Source organism: Oenanthe melanoleuca, chromosome Z (assembly GCF_029582105.1).
Source record: "Oenanthe melanoleuca isolate GR-GAL-2019-014 chromosome Z, OMel1.0, whole genome shotgun sequence".
Classification (NCBI taxonomy): Eukaryota; Metazoa; Chordata; class Aves; order Passeriformes; family Muscicapidae; genus Oenanthe; species Oenanthe melanoleuca.
The window spans coordinates 23675474-23694024 of NC_079362.1; the positions used below are offsets into that span (position 1 = coordinate 23675474).

Sequence of the window (18551 nt, forward strand, 5' to 3'; positions counted from 1 at the left end):
TTTATGCAACAGTGGAAGACGCTGATAGAATTTGTATTAAAACTGCAAGTCCATTATATTCCACATATCAGTAGCTCCAAGACACATTTTATGAATTCTCAAAATTGCCCTCCTTGGGTGAGATAACCCACTGACAGCTAATGCAGTTTACAATCTCCTGAGTGGACTCTCCAAGTTAAAGCAGAAATTGAGAAACTGTGTGCTTGTTTTTTAGACCTCCTTAGTTTAATGCTTCATCATAATCATAACTACTTATAGGCACCTAAATTCTTGCCAAAACATATTACAATCTGCAGCAGTCTTTAAAAGACACTCTTCCCAGAGCCACTTCACAGGAAGTAATTCAGCAAGCCTACCAATTCCATAGCAGGATTGCTCATCACCACATATAAAGGAATTCAAAGCTGTCTGGAAAGAGCAGCAGTATTATGATTCCCTGCTCTGATGCCACACTAGCAATCCAGTGACAGTGCAGATAACAGATCTTTGGAACAGTAGTTCCCATCCTCCACAAAAGTGGAGCTGAGTTTGTAACCTACTTACAGAGAGCCATCTTCTGCCTACATACTGTGGATCTAACCCACTTACTCATAACACACAGAAGCAGTTACACAAGCACTTCATGCTGAGTCCCCTCTAAGACTACCCTTACAAAAGTTTGTATTGAAGAAGGAATTATGTATCAAGATGTCAAGTTAACCTATTGCATTTGCCATGCAGTCACCTCTTGATCACATTTGTGCATTTATTCCATTCATATTAGTTTTCAGATAATGATTTGAAGACCAGTGAAACATCAGACTCACCACAGCCAATTTTGCTCCGTTCACGAGTGGAATTTCCATATCTAAAGCCAGATGGCAGAATCAACCTTATTTCTGCAAATTAAACAACTGGACTTGGGGGATCACTTTACTCTAAGAGTATTTTACTCTATAAAAACCTTCTATTTTCAAGAAAAAACAGATATGACACGAGGCTATCAAAAAACTATTATAAGCAGCAAGAAAAGAGAATTCTTGAACTTATTTTTCATTGTTAAGAGTTTCACAGTAACATTCAGTGCCACAGGATGGTATTAAAGGGTACAATTTCTATAAACTGGTGCTGTTTGCTGAACAATTAAATTTGGGAATAGAATTGTTTCTTTGTCCTATCTGCTAGTGATTATCTGTCTGCTTAGGGTATGTCAGTTCATTCTGTGTGCTAACATACAACATTTTTTTAATAAAATGGCCAGACACAAAGAACTACAGGAGAGAATACTCCTGGCAGTAAGAGATTCAGATGTAAAATTCTAAAGACTATGCATTTTAAAACTAGAAACAAGGCTGAAGGGAGACCAACCAGCACTGTGGTACGGAGGACTTTCAAGCCAGTTTGCGTGGCATTGCCATCAAAACATCATCAAAATAAATCAATAGTCAAATCAGACTCCTAGAATCTGAGCCCATAATGAACAGTTCTGCCATGTTCAGAGATTGTGGAAATTTGGTATACGACATCGAGAAGAAAAGAAATCCCCAGAAACAATACATTAAGAACCTCAGAAATTCCTCAAGTGGAAAACTAAAATCAGTCTAGTAGCACTGCACCTTTTCTCATCTTGAATCCTGAGCAGGGCTCCTAAATGAGCTGCTGTTGCCTGCAGTGTCCAGTGGCCAGAAAAAACTCTCATCTGAGGTGAAACACAAGTAAACAATATGTTTTCCCCAAGAAAATAGTTCACTCCAACTGCATCTTCCAGTTCTCATGTCAAGCCAGTCTGGTGGTAGGGTAGCTCACAAGAGCTGTGACAATCTGGATTAGCTGTAACCCCTTCAAGTATTAAAAGGATCCAAGTGTCCAAGATTAAAGTGTCCAAGACACTACAGCAGACCTCTACCTCCCAATATGTGTGCTGAAAGTCTCCTTTCTGAAGGAGAGGCAGGAAAACTGAAGCAGTGCTTTCAGCACAATGATTCTTCTCTCAGCTAGCAGCTCAAGTGTGTGAAAATGGACAGTCCACTGAATATTCCTTGCTCTTAAACAGTGAATGAAACAAATGAGAAGCCCAAGATATTTCACAAAATGTACCTTTATTTATTCATTGAAAAATAGCCCTGTACTGCAGCCCAAATATCCCCCACAGCACCAGTTACCTGTAGGAAACTTGGCACACAGTTTGAAACACAGACACTGCTGGAAATATCAGCAAAAGGTGGGGAGGGGATAGAGGCAGTGTTGGTACTGAAATACATTGTTAAGGCAACAGGTTATCCAGACCACCTGAATCCAAGGCAGTTAGTTTTAGTCACCCTCCCTTCTTCCCAAAGACCACAGACTTCTTATTTGAAGACTAAATTAGTAAATACATACATAGAAAGTGAAGCAATTTAAGAGTAGCTGATTTTTTGCCAGAATTGGTTTCATATAATTATTTTTATCCCCATGATGCTTAGGAGCTGCTTGATTCTGAAATGCTAGGACAGTTCACAGCACAGCCATTCACAAGGTTGTTACTGAAACTTGATTCCTTGAGCCAAGGGCAAATCTTTGCTGTAGTTGATTGTACTGAAAGAGAAACAAGAATTTAGAGTCCAGACTTGATCACTGAGACAGATTATGCAGTCCACTTCATATGTATAAGCTTCTTGTCACATTTAAACAAAAGACTTCTGTACAGCAGTTTGCCTACTTAAAATTGTGAACTAACTTTACTCCAGTTTTTAATATAGTAACCATGTATAGGAAAAGACCACACTTTCTATGATCTCTTCCTTTATGGAGAATCTTACTTCTCTTTATCTATTTAATCTCTTAGTAGGAGAACATCAGATAGAAAAATCAAGATAGGATTTCTCATATTCGTAAGTCCTTGCATGGAAAGCAAAGATAGCACAAGTAAAGGCTATGGAAGTCAGCAGAGGATACTAATGGCCATTCACTATGTGCTGTCAGGACATTTGTGGATAGATAATCAACATATAGCTGAATCACCTACCAGAGGCAATAACTGTGCCCCCACGGTCCCCTCACTGTGGTTGCCACTCAATGTATTTCCTGACAAGTTTCAGTAATTTTTCAGATGAGTTTAATATTAATCAAAAGGGGGTGGGAACTCCAAAACCACCTATTTTTTTTTCCTTTGGAAAGTTAAGAAAGTGTCTTTATAAAAACCTTCAAATCTTCTTGTACTATGAATGTATGTGAAGAAAATGCAATTACACTTATAGATGGTTATCTCACATTCAGGAAAGACAGTAGCCTTACAGTCACAAATTTATATGTTTTCAACTTTTGGAAGTTCATCTGTAATTTAAACTGCCTTACCAAGTAGACCGTCTCATATAAAGTTTCCATGAATCACTTCCAGATTCTCTTCCCCCACCGGTGTGCTTTTCACCACCTGTAGCAAAAACATTATAAATTAAAACCTATTTTTGGACATGAGAATCTGGACTAATTCCAGGATGTAAGATATTTTTATGAAAATACATTGGAAAAACTATTCCTTTCCCTTGTTCTATATCTGAACTAAATTACCACCCCACAAAAAACATATGCCACTAGTTCTCTCCTCATGCTTGATGAAAAAAACTATCTGCCTGGAGTTCAAAGTCTCATCATAGTGGCACCAGGGGACCTTGTTTTAAAAACATTTTGTCTTAACACAAGACAAGAGTATAAGAATGTGCTGGTTTCTTGTACTGTTTAAATTGTAAGGTTAATATTCTTCTTCCACCTCCTCACTTCCAGAAGTATATACACAAAAAAAAAGAAAGAAAGACAAAAATTTTTATTTAAAGATTTTCTCACAAAAATACAACATGCCATACATCTCATATAAACTTACCAATATCTACAAAATTGCTTAAGATTGTTTAAATTAAAACTTTTACACAGTTTTCCATCTGGCCATATCTTTAAACACCTCCAGAATATATCTCTGAGTTACATTCATTTGATGGAGGGGAGGAGAAGGAAATAACACACTGAATTTTTAAAAACTAAATACAGATATTTTTAAAAGTTTAAATCTAACTATCACTAGTCAATATCTGTTTTCTGCTAAAGCAGTATGATTCAAAATTAACTTCACTGATTTCTCCACCTTTAGTAATTTAAATGGACTGATTAAAACCTTGAAGAAGCACAAGCAACATACCAAAAGCACCTCCAATCTCAGCTCCACTGGTTGGGATGTTAACATTCACAATGCCACAGTCAGATCCCTTGGGCCTATAAAGATAAGGCACAATTCCTACTTAGGATCAGGAAAGGCTCCCTCCCTAAAACAAAGGCTGTAAAATGCTCAACTAGCACTATGCATAGGTTTACAAAAGACATGAAAGACTGATCTTATGTGCCTCACAGAAGTATAAAAATAATTTAAATTATACCCAAGCCAGCGGAAAATCCTTCCCAAATCCTTGGTAAAGATACTGCTGGAAAGACCTTGTTTTACTTCATTATTCCAGGCAAAAACCTCCTCTTCCTCCTAGAAGAAGTGTGTGTCAATGGATAAGCCATGACTATCCAAAGCAAAGCAGTTACAAAGAAGTTCTGTGAGAAAAAATATATCACAGCCATAATGCAAATGTACAGAATGGCACTGGGCAAATAAATACACATGTATCATGTCAGCAATACTTCCTCTGCTGCACCAAACACAGTCTGCTTCTGAACAGCTATAAACATACCAACAATGAGTACTAACAACAGAAATCCATTCCTGTGCAGATTCTCACCCCAACTCTTCATATAAATGCAGCTACACAGTGAGGTGAACAGTGGCCATCTCACAGTGCAGAACAGGAGAACACTTCCTGAAGAGCTGGGACAATTGCACGCATGTGACATGACTCTACTGACACCACCCCTGACACCTGTTTCCCCACTGTTATTTTACCTTAAATTTCAGCACATACAATATGGGGGCAAACGTCTCAGTGTGGACGATGGGCGCGTTATGAGGAAGGCCGGTCACAATGGTTGGTTCAACATAGTTTCCAGGGCGATTTATAACCTTCAAAATAAATAAAAAATAACCAAGTAAGTTCCAATCAGCATCCAGCCTAGTATTAGTGTAGGAAAAGAATCCTTCATGGTCTGACTACTAGAGTTCAGAAATCGGAAACTGAAGGCCAAGTAGACTGAGTAACTTAAATTTTACTTGTTTAAGTATTTAAAATATAGAAGCATAACTTATGTCCACTAAGGATGTAATCAAATTGTAAAGTCTAGCACCTGAAATCTCCTTTCCCCTACTTGTAAGCTACTTAGAATTTTAAAGGTATAAAGAAGTTGCAAATGAAAGACAAGAAGTCTCAGAAGCATAAGTCAATGAAAATTAAATGTCCTCTATGATGAAGATGTACAAGTGGTTTTCTTGAATCTCCAGTATTTCCTCAAGTTAGATATTGTGAGAGACAGAACTGCAGTTTTCCTTTGCTACCTGTTTGACATGTACCACTCACATTGCTGTTGTTATTTTCACTATCACTTGCAACTGGAGAGTGGTGTAAGAGTAGTTTTGAAATAGAACTGCCTTTACTGAAGACAGGATTCCAATTCAAACATTCTCAATCTGACTAAACTAACATCCTGTAGTGGCTGACAGGACAAGCTGAGGTACAAGCTTGGCCTAAGCCGTCGTGTTACTGTATTTTTTAACTAGAGCATGAACTGTAGCAGAGAAAACAAGTTAAGTCACCTTTCCACCACAGACCACAGAGCCGCCTTGTTGTTTTGCTTGTTCTACTGCATCAAGGAACATTTTCACAGCTTCTTTGGTATGAAGAGGCCCATACAGAGTGTCAGCTAAAAAAATAAGATTCAGAAGCATACTTTCATCAAAACTCCATTTGCAAATATTCTTATCGCAACATCTTAGGACTAACTGTTTAATCTGTCCAAGATGACCAGTATTAGCCAGATTCGTCACCTTCCTTTCAGAGTTGATATTCCAAATGAAACCAGCTATTTCCACCCCCTGGTAAATTTCTAAAATTAGATACTTTGGATCTACAATTGCTTCAGAATTTAAACAGAAAGAAAACAATAGCAACTTGTTTCCTAAACCCATGAGTTGGAAATGCTACTTACAATCCCATGGATCACCGATGCGGACCTGGGCATAGGCCTTGGCAAGCTTTGCCACCACCTCATCATGGATGCTTTCATGGAGAAACTAAAATGTGGTAAGAAAGTTGTAAGACAGTGTAGCCTATATAACTGTTCCTGAAGTACTACTGCACTTGGAAGTGGGCTGAATGAAGAATGGAAATAGTGTTGTTCATATTCAGCAAATCCCAACATTAAAAGGATACAGAGGCTAAGGCCTCTGAAACAGCACCAACATCAGAAAACAAAGATGTAAAACCTTCATCATAAAGATTTAAAACAAGCCAAGAAACAAAAATCTGTTTTAATTTTACCCCAACTCAGATCAGTGTTATCAATATGTTCTGTAAACATTTCAGTTTAGTGTTCTAGAATAAACACTCAAGAGATTTTATTTCTACAGTGTGAGGAATCACTGCCCATCCAATACACCCAATTCAATTAACCCACATCCATTTTGCCTAATATTTACTGAATCAACCCAACTCTGAGAAGACTACACAGACACTGGTTTAAACTACAACACTGTTAAACTTGTTGAAAATGATTGGTTAAGAATTAATAACAAAGTAGGTAACACACACCCCCTTGCTTTGCTGCAAGATAAACACTGCACCAAAATTTGTAGCAGTCACAAGTAAAGCTCTGGCAATGAAAATAGAAATACAGAACTTTGCCAAGTCGTATTTTCCTGACTTATAACATATTTTAAAATACATGCAAAGAAATTGTTTATAGATAGAATTACATGGGAATTAAATTATATTGTTATTTTCCTGCCATACCTGTTTTTGACGAAATAAAAACGTGTTTTAAATATTATTTGTTGCTCTTCACAATATTAGGAATTGTTAGGCATTTTCTGAGCCAATTTGGAATTAAGTCAAAATTCAGAGCTACCCAAACCAGACAATACACATTTACTCACCAGCCTTCTAGCAGTTGTGCACCTCTGGCCTGCTGTTCCCACAGAAGCAAATAAAGCAGACGGGATGACTAGGTTCAAATCTGCATCTTCAAACACTTAAATAGAATTAGAACACGAGCATGTTACTGAAGTAAACAAGCAGTTCACAAGACTTAAGATGCTAAACAATATTAGAAACTGACAGGTTGGTCAAGAATCATTAGGAACAGTTTTGCACCAGCACAGCATGGTAAGATACAAAGAAACACCTTAAAATTCCTACTATTTCTCTGCAGCTAGAATTAGACACATGCAATTGGACAAAATTATAGGTTTGAACTACTGAAGAGAGCCTTTTCCAATAAAGCTTGCAAATAATTTCAGCTTCTTAATTCAAGAACCTACAAGCAATTTCTTGCCATTTCTCCACCTTGACTATTTCTGAGAAGTTTATCAGCATAAAGCAACAATCGTGAAGTGTATCCATGTGGCCTTGCAAAAAGCATAGCCAAAACACACAGGTGTACAGTAATTTAAAATATACAATGAGCTGAACAAATCCATCTGGCTAGAAGTCATTGAGATGTTTTACAAAGCTCAAAGAATCCCCAAAATATCACTCAGCTTAATCAGTCCCACAAAAGTCTCTTAAGCATCCAAAACTATTATTAAGTTTGGGATAAAGTCCAACTAATTCCAGAAAAAGCAGGACTTTAACATTAAAAAATAAACAATTTTCAAAGCATAAAACAAGTTTCTACTACAAGCTACAAAGCAGTATAGGAAAAAAGAAGGACCTGCTCAAATATGATTTTCAAAAAAGTAGATGATGTAGCATTGTATTTGTACTTCAAAAGAGTACTTATATGTAAATAAGCATATTGGTCCAGAATATGAGGAAGGTGAAACAAAAGGCAACAGCACCAAAGTACAGCAATTTAGGTATTTATTGAGCTTATATATTGTCTCTGCCATGTTGCTCATCTTTATAGTATTTATTTGCTTGTCTAAGAACTGGATCATACCCCTAAGGTACTTAAACCTGAAAAACGTGCTACTGAAATAAATATCTGCACGCTTTTCTTTAAAGTTTCATAAGTATCTTAGACTTCATATGTATGTACCTAAACTAAAAAATACTAAAACTGTAGTGTTCAGGAGATTACATAAAAAAGTGCAGTCAGGCATTCCAACAGGCTTCCCAGGGAACTGGTGAAGTCACTGTCCATGGAAGTATCCAGAAAGTATGAGGATGTGACACTTGGGGACATGGTTTAGTGGTGAATATGCTGGTGCTGGGTTAAGAATTGAAGTCAGTCTTAAAGGTCTTTTCCATCCTTAATGATTCTACAACTAAAACTATCCTAAAATCAAACTCACTTAGTTTAGCATTGCCCACAACCCATCATTGAAGCTTACTGTTCCTCTCATTCTGTTCTCCTCTTCAACACTGATTACTTAAAAGACCTTGGACTCTCACCTTTTATCTTAAAACACTGATCCCTCTACAATATCAAAACCAGAAAAACCTGGCAACATTCTATACAAACTATATGTACTTTTAAAAGCCCAGTGTGGAGGTAAAAAACAAAAGAAACAAAAAAAAAAGGGACAATTAGCTATGAATATTTGCATACTAACTTCCAAATGTTATCTATGGGACTTTATAAAATTCTACAGTGCATATTACCAATAATGGCATTGTTTCCTCCCAATTCCAGCAGGCTTCGACCTAATGAAAAACACAAAATAAGTTATGCCATGCTCACATGTATTCACTGCACCTCAGTCAGTGAGGTCCCTTCAAACTAGAGCCAAGCTTCACAAAACGTATTTTTATATGTTTGATATGTTTTGTATGTTTTATGTATCTAAACCAAAACTTATTAGAAATCACAGTCAAACTAATCACTCTAGCCAAAGCAGAAAATTACACCAAATACAACATCTATCACATGCTGTGAAGATACCTGCACAGCAGTTATGGCATAAAGTAGTTTAAAAAGATAGGCAAAAAAACAGCACTGGAAAGAAAAAGATGAAAACATGAAAAAGTTGCAGCATAAATAATATGACACAGATAAAGAATAAGGTCCTACAAAGATCAGAATGCACGCAAAATTTAACTAAGTTCATTAATTTCCCTGGCAACTGTTTATCTACAATCTGAGACAAAAAATCACAACCTGATCTGAGTGAATACTTGCTATCTGTTCTGGTTTCTGGAGGGCTTTTAACACTTGTATGAACTTCAAATGTACAAAACAAAACAAAACAAAAAAAGTTTCCAAGGTGCTGTTCATAAACTAAGAAGTTAGAATCCAGCAGCTGAGATTCTTGCCTGGAAACTTTTAAATATTTCCAAAGTAAAAACAGCACCTCAAAAATAGTCCCTTTTCTACTATATTCATCGGGAGTAAAAGGTGAGGGGGAATATATTCATGTATTCTACTCACTCACATTGCTAAAAGACCGTAACACCTGGTTGTTCACCATACCAATCTCCCTTCAATTAAACACTAATGGAGATCACAACACCTCTCCCCACATTAATTGTAGGACTATGGATTTGTGGATAATCTGAAAAAAAGATCTGAATTGTAAAAGAACTAACTGAAAAAAGCCATATTTATCTATGAGCAGTTTCAAACCCCCATTTATCCAAGACAAAAAAAAAAAAAAAAAAAAAAAAAAAAAGTAACACAGTTGAAAAAAATTGTTATTTTAAAATCTTATGGGGCACTGCTGCCTTTACCCAACATGGAAAGAAATAGAGCCCACACACTCACCAAATCTCTCCTGAACCATAAGTGCTACTTGCTTGCCCACTTTTGTGCTGCCAGTGAAGGATAAGAGGTCCATCCTCTCATCTCTAGCCATTGCTGTCCTGCACAATGGGACAAAGCATGTGTTCAGCAAAAGACATGCAGACAGAAAAGCAGCTTCCACCTTCCACATGCATCAGCTTCATCCAGGGAGATCTTTAAAGCCAGAGCCACTTCCTTGAAATGTCAGATGACCGAGATAATGACAGGAAAGCTCCTTCTTAGCCAAAAGAGGAACAAGGCTGTTTCCATCCATCTTTTCAGGCCAAATAAAGCATCACCTGAAAATTCAATCTAAAAATTCTAAAGTATCACTGAAATTCAATCTAAAGTATATTGTGAGATTGGCTCCAATTGTTATGATCATAATAAAATATGCAAATCAATTTGCATATTTGGATAACACAGTGATTTGGATTTTACAGCTTCCAGGCACAGGTATATGTCTATGAGCAAGTGCAGAGTCCTGCATGAGCATGGAAAAGAGGAATTATTCTCCTCCACAACTAATCAAAAAGGCTAATGCCTTTACATTCAAAACTCTCAAGAACATGGTAAGGGGAACCTATTATTAGCTGTATTCTTTGGGTGTAAGCATATGCAGAAGTGGAATATAAACTTAGTCATATCTCTTCATTAAATATCCGAAAAGTGCTTTGTTTGCAGCTGTTCTTAAAACAGCAAGTAGACATACATATCATATTTAGTGCAGGGCCAGAGTTTCAGGCTAGCTGATAAAAATCATGGCACCATGTGCATGCACTGGGAACTCCTAGAGACTAGAATAACTTTACAAGAAGTACCTCAAAGAATATTCTTTAACTTTTATAAAGGTTCCCAAAACACAATAAATGTTACCTACCCAATGTCTGCTCCACCACAAACCAGAGAGCAGATTGCTCCAGGCAATTTGTTATCCTCCAAGACTTTGGCAATTATCCTTGAATCAAAGATATAAAAATGTTAGAGATTTCTGACAGGTGCGAATAGGGAATGAACCATTAGAACTGTCTGGAGGTTTTGGGGTAGTAGTGGTTTGGGGTAATTGTTCTCAGGAGTTAATATTAGATCTACAAGACTTAGGAACTACCCATTTTAAGGGGCCTATGTTTATTTAGCATTTTAAAATAAGTGCTATTGGTAATGCACAATAAGTATTTTAAATGCTAATATAAAGTAACAATAAACCTAAAGGAAGTATCACTATGAAATTTATTCCTTGGAGAAGTAAGTTCTCCTATTTATTGAAACAAAGATCAATGAAGCCAGAACTCACTTTGTAACAGCAACACTAACAAGGGATGTTGTAGGAGCACCCTTCCTAGAGAGAGAGAGAAAAAATTATATTATCTTCCTATTCTTTTCAATTCTTTTAAGAATAATAAATAATTAAAATAAGCAATTTTTAGGGTCTCTGATCTGCAGCATACTTTGGTTAGGCTGGTTTTCAGGTACAAATTAAGACAGGAACTCAAGCACTTCCTTCTGCAGCTGAGCATTCAGAACTTCTACTGAAATCCATGTGGACAAGGGCTAGGCTAGACTTTACAGCGAAGGAGGCAGATGAGAGTAAAGCAATTTATTTAGATTTTCAACCTTAGCTGTACCAATTCTGAATATTAACTACCACTGTTGTAAGCCCTCACCCTGGGCTCTTTATTCACAGATCATTTGGCTAAGTCCTGAATGCATCTGTACCACAATACCTCAAAAGAGAGGTTACCACTTTAAATATAAAGCTCTGACTACAAACAGGCCTAAAAATAATGAGAATTTAAGCCTACATTAGAGAGAATCAAATATCAAGAAACATCTGACACTCAACAGCAATTCCATGTCTGAATTATTAGCTTCCTAATTTAAAAATACTGTTAGCAGGGTGGAGAGCTAGATCTTACCAGAGGCAAGCGTTTCCACAGATCATGGCAATTGCACTGTTCCACCCATAAACTGCCACGGGGAAGTTGAAGGCCGTGATGACTCCTACTAGCCCAACAGGATTCCACTGCTCTATAAGGGCATGGCCAGGTCCTGAAAGCCACAACACCATGCAGTTTTCATCCATTTAATGTTTGGGTTTTTTTAAGAAGAGAAAATACGTAAGCAAGAAACCCAGCATAACTCTTCAGTCCACAACAGCATTACCTTGCGAAGAGTTGCATTATTTGTGCTCTGCAGCTTACCTGGAACAAGTTTAGCTACACTGTGCAAAAAGCTAATGATCTGACAACATAAAGTTTTATTATTTTAGCTATTCAGTTAACATAATAATGACTTGTAGTAATCAATAACTGGACAAAGAGGTCTCTCATTTCAAAGTACACTTTCAAACTTTTTACATACTTTCATCAATTAAAAAATAAAAAATAACATAATGCTTCAAAGAACAGAGAAAATGGATGGACTGACCTGCTTATTTGTCACTTTATTAGTATTTCAATAGCTGGCACTACTGCCCACCGCATCTATTCGTAAAGCTCCCTAAATAACACACACGACATCTTGCTGTATTGTTGTACAAGACCATATATTTAAGTTACGCCTTCATATCTTAATTTCTTTAAAAAAAAAAAAACAACAACAACAACAAAACAACAAAAAAAAACCAAAAAAAAAAACTCCACAAACAAAAACAGAAAAATACCACATACTTACTTTCTGAAGGCAAAATAGGACCACCAATCATTCGGGACAAACCAACAGCATAGTCACAGACATCAACATACTCCTGCACTTCTCCAACACCCTCGACAAAAATCTTTCCCATTTCCAAAGAGACCTGAAAATTTGAAAATTTAGAAACTAAGAAATCACCTACTTATCTCCACTAGGTTTTGTAGTCATGCTCTGACTGCTAGGTATGGCCTTCATGCAGATATCACCTACCACTTTACACTGATGATTGTATTTTTAAAAGCCTGTTAAATGAGGAATCAGGATCAAAGGATTTCCACAAGGATTTTTCTCTCCATGTGAAAGTTAACATAAAGATGACTAACTGTTTTTCTAAATTGCCTGTGGTCATCTCAAGACAGAAGGAACACCCCCGCTCTGTGACCAAAAACAGAGCAGCATCCAACATTTACTAAGAAACACAGCAGTGCGTCTATAAGTGCAGTAGAAATACCAGTAGAAATACTCCACCAGGGCATGGCAAGGTGAGGCTGGAAATTTTCTACAGCATATGAGAAAGGTAAGTTCCTATATTGTTCGTTTTCACATATCCTAAAGCCAGGCAAAGTCCTAAAACCCGAATACCTACCGCACTTCTGAAACTCATCCTCAATCCTAGCAAACCTGAACAAACATATTATCTGTTTGGGAAAATTAAGAAAATGTGGCAAGAAGCCGTAAGTTTTGGTCAAGGAATATAGGACAAACTTCTGCCTATCCACACTCATCAGGGGCAGCTCTATTGCTTTTGAATACAAGAGTAAGTTAGCACTCCCTCCACAAAAAATACTACCACAAAAACTGCTGAAGAGACAACATCAAGGGAAACAGCAGAACAAAGTTTTGAAGGTTAACAATATGGGCTTGACTACACATGGAGTTATTCACTCACAGCTGTTTCTGAACAGCAGCACAGACAGGCGAGCCCTGTAAAAAGAAAGTGGAAGTTTCCCACCCGTCTCCTTTTCTTCCCTAGCAACTAGCAATAGTTTTAAAGCAGTGGTCCTTCAGCCTTTATGTCCTGCATGGTACTGCAAGATCATCTCATTAAGACCATCACAACATCTGAAGCCTCATATTTCCACACATCACTTGGCAAAATCCTGAAGATCACCAGAAAGAACTCATGGTTAAAAGCTCTGTATTGGAGGAAAGTCTTTTTTAGGATACTTTTTGTATTAGGAAGTCCCCTATCTGACAAGCAGGAAAGACAACAGCAGGGCAACAGTTGTACCACTCATCCCAGAGAGGCCCATACTAAATTTCCTTTTACTATTATAAATAGTCATATCACAGAATCATAAAATATCCTGAGCTCAAAGGGACCCACAGGGATCATCAAGTCCAGCTCCTGGCCTAGCACTATCCCCAGGAATCACAGCATGTGCCTGAGAGTGTTGCCCAAATGCCTCTTGAACTTGGTCAGGCTGGTGCTGTGACCACTTCCCTGGAGCCCATTCAGTGCCCAAACACTCTCTGGGTGAAGAACCTTTTCTTAACAAGTAACCAAACTCTCGGCTGACACATGTCACTTCTATAACACTTTTTTTTATTTCTTCTTTTTAAAATTAAAACTTAATTAGGCAGCTAACAGAACTATCAGCAATTATTTAACAACTACTAAGGTTAGTATTGCAGATAAAACATTCACCTTCATTCCCCACTCTTCCCCCCAAAAAATATAAGCTATTTATGAAAATACCTTACCAGACTTCCTAGGACTTTGATTTTCTGTCTCAGGGCATCACCAATCTGTCGCACTATTTCTCCACGTTTAGGTGCAGGGATCTAGTCAAAACAAAACAGAAGAATCTAGGTGAGATTGAGACTCCTGCTGTATATATACTGGTAGTTTTCTGTCCTTGTAGTAAGCAATCACTGATTGCTGTGCTTTTTTGTTTATCTTCCCAAGACACTGTTACTTTTTAATTTTTATCATGTGCGCTGCTTTATAGGAAAATGTTTCCTGCCTCAGGACTGATAATACTGCAAACATTTTGTCTGTTCAAAACTTCAGTACACTGAATACTGTCAGAAACATTCAGATTGTTAATCATGTTACTTCTATTCAACTATGTCATCTCCACTGCAACCAATCAGCTTCACCTCAAGAAACAAGTATTTTTCATAAAAGTGCACTTACTGGTTTCTGAGCCTTGAAGTGTAATTAATAACACACTTTCAAACTTTCTTCCAGTATAACTTTTACTTTGTTAGCAGAAATTAAGACACATAGAAACCTCAATCATGAAAATATTAAGCTTATACACCAGCTCTTGATGTATTTTTCTAATGCAGTATCAGTATGGTGAATAATAATTAATAGCCAAGATGAATTTGCAAACCATATACAACAGGATTTACAGGTTTAAAACAACAGTCCTCTGTAAAAACAAAACTGAGGAGAAATGCCTAAACCATGCAAACATATCTCTTTACCAATATCTTTCAAGTAAGCTCATTACAAACAACAAAACTCACATATTAATAACAAATAGCATTGAGAAAAAACTTCAAAAACATGTGATGTGTTGATTCTTTATCTGTTGGATTGCTTTCAGATTATTTCCAAACATGTTATGAGTCACCAACATCATACTCACAAATTGTAACAAAAGAACACATACTAACATATCCTGGAAGGAAGCTGTCTTGCTCATCCTAAACTTTTGTTGTCTTCAGACAAGGTAAACTACTTTGCTGGCTGAAACAGAGTGAATATCACCTTTTGAAATCCAGGTTTCAAGTTCTACCAAAGAAACAACAGGTAGCTGCAAGAACCAAGACTGGGACAGCCACCAAGAGAATGGGTGCTGGCTGGACACAGCTGGTACAGCTGCACAGGGAACTACAACTTGCTAAAGAAAAATAGCTCAGCTATTATACACAACATAACACTAATGCTTTTGAACAACACAGTCGTTCTGTGATGTACCAAGACAGTGGGTGAACAAAAAACACCCATGTTTATAACCAGCAGTCTTCCTCATGCCACTCTACATCCAAATACTCCACACAGCTTTCCCAGAAGAAAGCAAGGGAAGTGAAACATGCACAGTGGTAGTTTACTTGCTACAAGGTTTCTGAACCTCACCAGACCTGTTAGCAACAGCTTACAGGCACAAACCTTGGTAAATCTGCCAGGGCTTCCAAAACAAACATATCCCACAAGTCAATGGTCCTCATCTTTGTACTCCAATGGTATCACAACAAACAAACAAAAGAAACAAAAAAAAAAAAGGCAAAAAAAAAATTATCCGGGTTTGTTTCTTGAGGTCTCCATTCCAGATTTCTGCTTTAGTGCGCCACACACAGTATTAACACATTTTTACACCTCCACCTTAAGGGGCAATTTAACAGCCTGTCTCTGCCAGAGATCTGTAATAAAAGAGAGGTGTCCATTAACTTACATCAGCCCAGACCTTCCATGCCTCTTTAGCCTTCTTTACTGTTTCTTCATAATCCTCCAAATTACCCTACATGAAGAAGCACATCAAAGTTAGAAAAATCAAACACCCAAAATAAGTACCACAAAAAAGCTTGTGCATCCAACTCAAGATATTTTTATAGAGAGTACTTGCACTACAGGATACCACTTTTACAGGATGCTTGTATCCTGACACAATTTGGTCTCAATATGTCAAGTTGTCTGAAGGCACTGCCAATGAAAAGCACATGCGCTGCCTAAATTAAAAAAAAAAAAAAAAAAAAAAAAAAAAAAAAAGCAAAACACGAGCAGAAATTTTCATTCGGGTGTTAGAGGAAGCTCCTATTAAAATAACGGTCTTATATATGTTTGTAGATATACATACATACAAATTTATAAATATGTCCTACTCCATCAGCCTCACTGGCATCAAGAGCTAGTTGATAGCAAATACACAAAAAGAATACAACAGTGCTATTCCTACAGTAAAAAAAATTCACAAATTTACTACTTGAATTTACTACGTTGCTTTCTTTCCCACTTCCTCCCAGGCCACTCATTCCTACTAAAAAGGCACAATCTGCCCCTATTCTGCAACTCCCCCAAGAACAAACGAAGAGGGAAGGGAGGGGCCCTTGCTCTTCCCAAGGACGCTAGCAAGAGTGCGAGCCGGAGGGCCGGACAGACAAGAAGTAAAAAAAAAAAAAAAAAAAACCAGAAGGCAAACAAACTGTTTTTCTTCCCAGGAATGCCGCAGGCATATTGCCAGCAGTAGGCCCTGGCTGCGAGGAGCTCCAGCGGCCGCCCTGCACTCATCATCCCCCGGACCCCGATGCGGTACCGGAGATTAGAGATCCGTGCCCTTCGCCACGCGGGTCGCGGGCAGGGCCAGCGCCCAAACCAGCCCTCAGGACGCCTCGCTGGCTGACAGGGCCCGCGGAGCCGCGGCCGCGCTCACCTGCCGGACGCTGGCGATGGGCTCGTTGTTGGCGGGGCAGTACGTGGTCACCACCTAGAGCAGGACGGCAGCGGTGAGCGGCAGGGCCCCTTCGCCCGGCGGAGCGGGCGCGACCCCCGCGGCCCCCCGCCCCCGCGCCCCCCGCACCTGCCCGCGGCCGCCCCAGCGCCCGTTGTACACGCCCGGGTTCTCCTCCTGCAGCCCCAGCTCCCGCAGCCACGCGTAGCGCTCCTGGCTGATCAGCAGCGTGGACATGGCGGCGGCCGGCGGCGACCCTGCCCTCGGCAGCGGCAGCAGCGCAGCGAAGGCGCGGCGGAGCCCCAGCATGGCCGGCGGCCGCCAGCGCTGGGGACGGGGCAATGGCGGCCGCGCCCCGCCCGCCCGCGGCCATTGGCGCCGCCGCGCCCGCGCCCCCCGCCCCGCCCCGCCCGGCCCCGGCCCCCTGACCGGGCCCCCGGACCGGCTTGGCCTGGCCCGACCCCGCTGGCCGCGCCCCCCGCACCGCCCCGCCCCTCCCGGCCCCGCCGACCGGCCCGGACCGGCCCCGGCCCCCCTGACCGGGCCCCCGGACCGGCTTCGCCCCGGCCCAGCTGGCCGCGCCCCCCGCCCCGCCCCTCCGGCCCCGGCCCCTCTGGCGGGCCTGCCCTGGCCTGGCCGGGCCCCGCTGCCCCCACAGGACCGGCACCCCCGTCCGGCCTCCCCCGCCCCGCACTGGCAGCGCGGCCCAGCCCGAGCGCTGTCCGAAACCAAGCCGCTTCTGCTTCTTGTCGAGAAGGGACCTCAGCAATGAGTATGAGTATCTGAATGGAGGGTGGCAAGAGGACAGAGCCAGGCTCTCCTCAGTGGTGCCAACCAACAGGACGAGAGGCAGCAGGCAGAAACTGGTGGACGAGAAATTCCACTTGAACATGAGGAAGAATTTACTGTGTGGGTGACTAAATAGTGGAACAGATTGCCCAGAGAGAGTGTGGAGTCTCTCTCACTGGAGATACTCAGCAACCATCTGGGCGCAAATCTGTGCCATGTACCCTGGGATGACCCCACTTAAAGAGTCAGGTTGGACCAGATGACCCACAGTGCTCCCTTCCAACACAATCCATTCAGTGTTCTGTGTGATTCCATATGCCTTTCAAGAGTTCAGGGTCAGAGGACTCCCCAAGTCAAGTGTTTCTAATTCCTGCAGAAAATAAGGACGTCAGAAAATAATTCCTGCTGAAAATGAGGGGGCATCAAAACAAGAGAAAAAACCTGTAGCTCTCCTTATGCAACAAATAGTAATACATAGGAGTATGCATAATTCTTTCCATTCTCCAATACCGTGCTTGAATCTCAGTCTCTTTGTCTTCTGAGCCAGCCACTTTATCTACATGCCAGTGTTTGTGAAGTTACAACATTTTTCTTTCCCGTATGCAGGACTAACGCACTTACTTGATAAGCACTCACATGCACTCATGCAAAACTGGAAGTGATTTCTATCCCATATTTTTACTGTAATTGCACTTCAGTGTCTTTGGAAATTTAGATGATGCACTGTGATCATGAAGTACTGTTTGTTTTCAGGAATGCAATATTTTTTGAATAACCAAACCAATGATACTATGATCTAAATATCTCAGCATTTAGAGGATAGAAGAGAAATGCCACTGCTCTCAAGAA

General features: G+C 39.8%; 1 protein-coding gene across 1 annotated transcript; it reads right to left on the reverse strand.

Moving 5' to 3' along the window:
• Positions 1–2059: 2059 nt before the first annotated feature.
• On the reverse strand, positions 2060–17300 carry ALDH7A1 (aldehyde dehydrogenase 7 family member A1). Its single transcript, XM_056514642.1, has 18 exons — positions 17043–17300; positions 16896–16949; positions 15921–15986; positions 14218–14298; positions 12493–12616; positions 11736–11868; positions 11114–11158; positions 10700–10777; positions 9802–9899; positions 8703–8744; positions 7034–7128; positions 6088–6172; positions 5696–5802; positions 4892–5008; positions 4383–4480; positions 4148–4221; positions 3313–3388; positions 2060–2553 (listed from the first exon to the last, which is right to left on the reverse strand). The coding sequence occupies exons 1-18, from the start codon at positions 17220–17222 to the stop codon at positions 2499–2501; spliced, it is 1608 nt and encodes a 535-aa protein (XP_056370617.1). The 5' UTR covers positions 17223–17300; the 3' UTR covers positions 2060–2498.
• Between the last annotated feature and the right edge of the window lie 1251 nt (positions 17301–18551).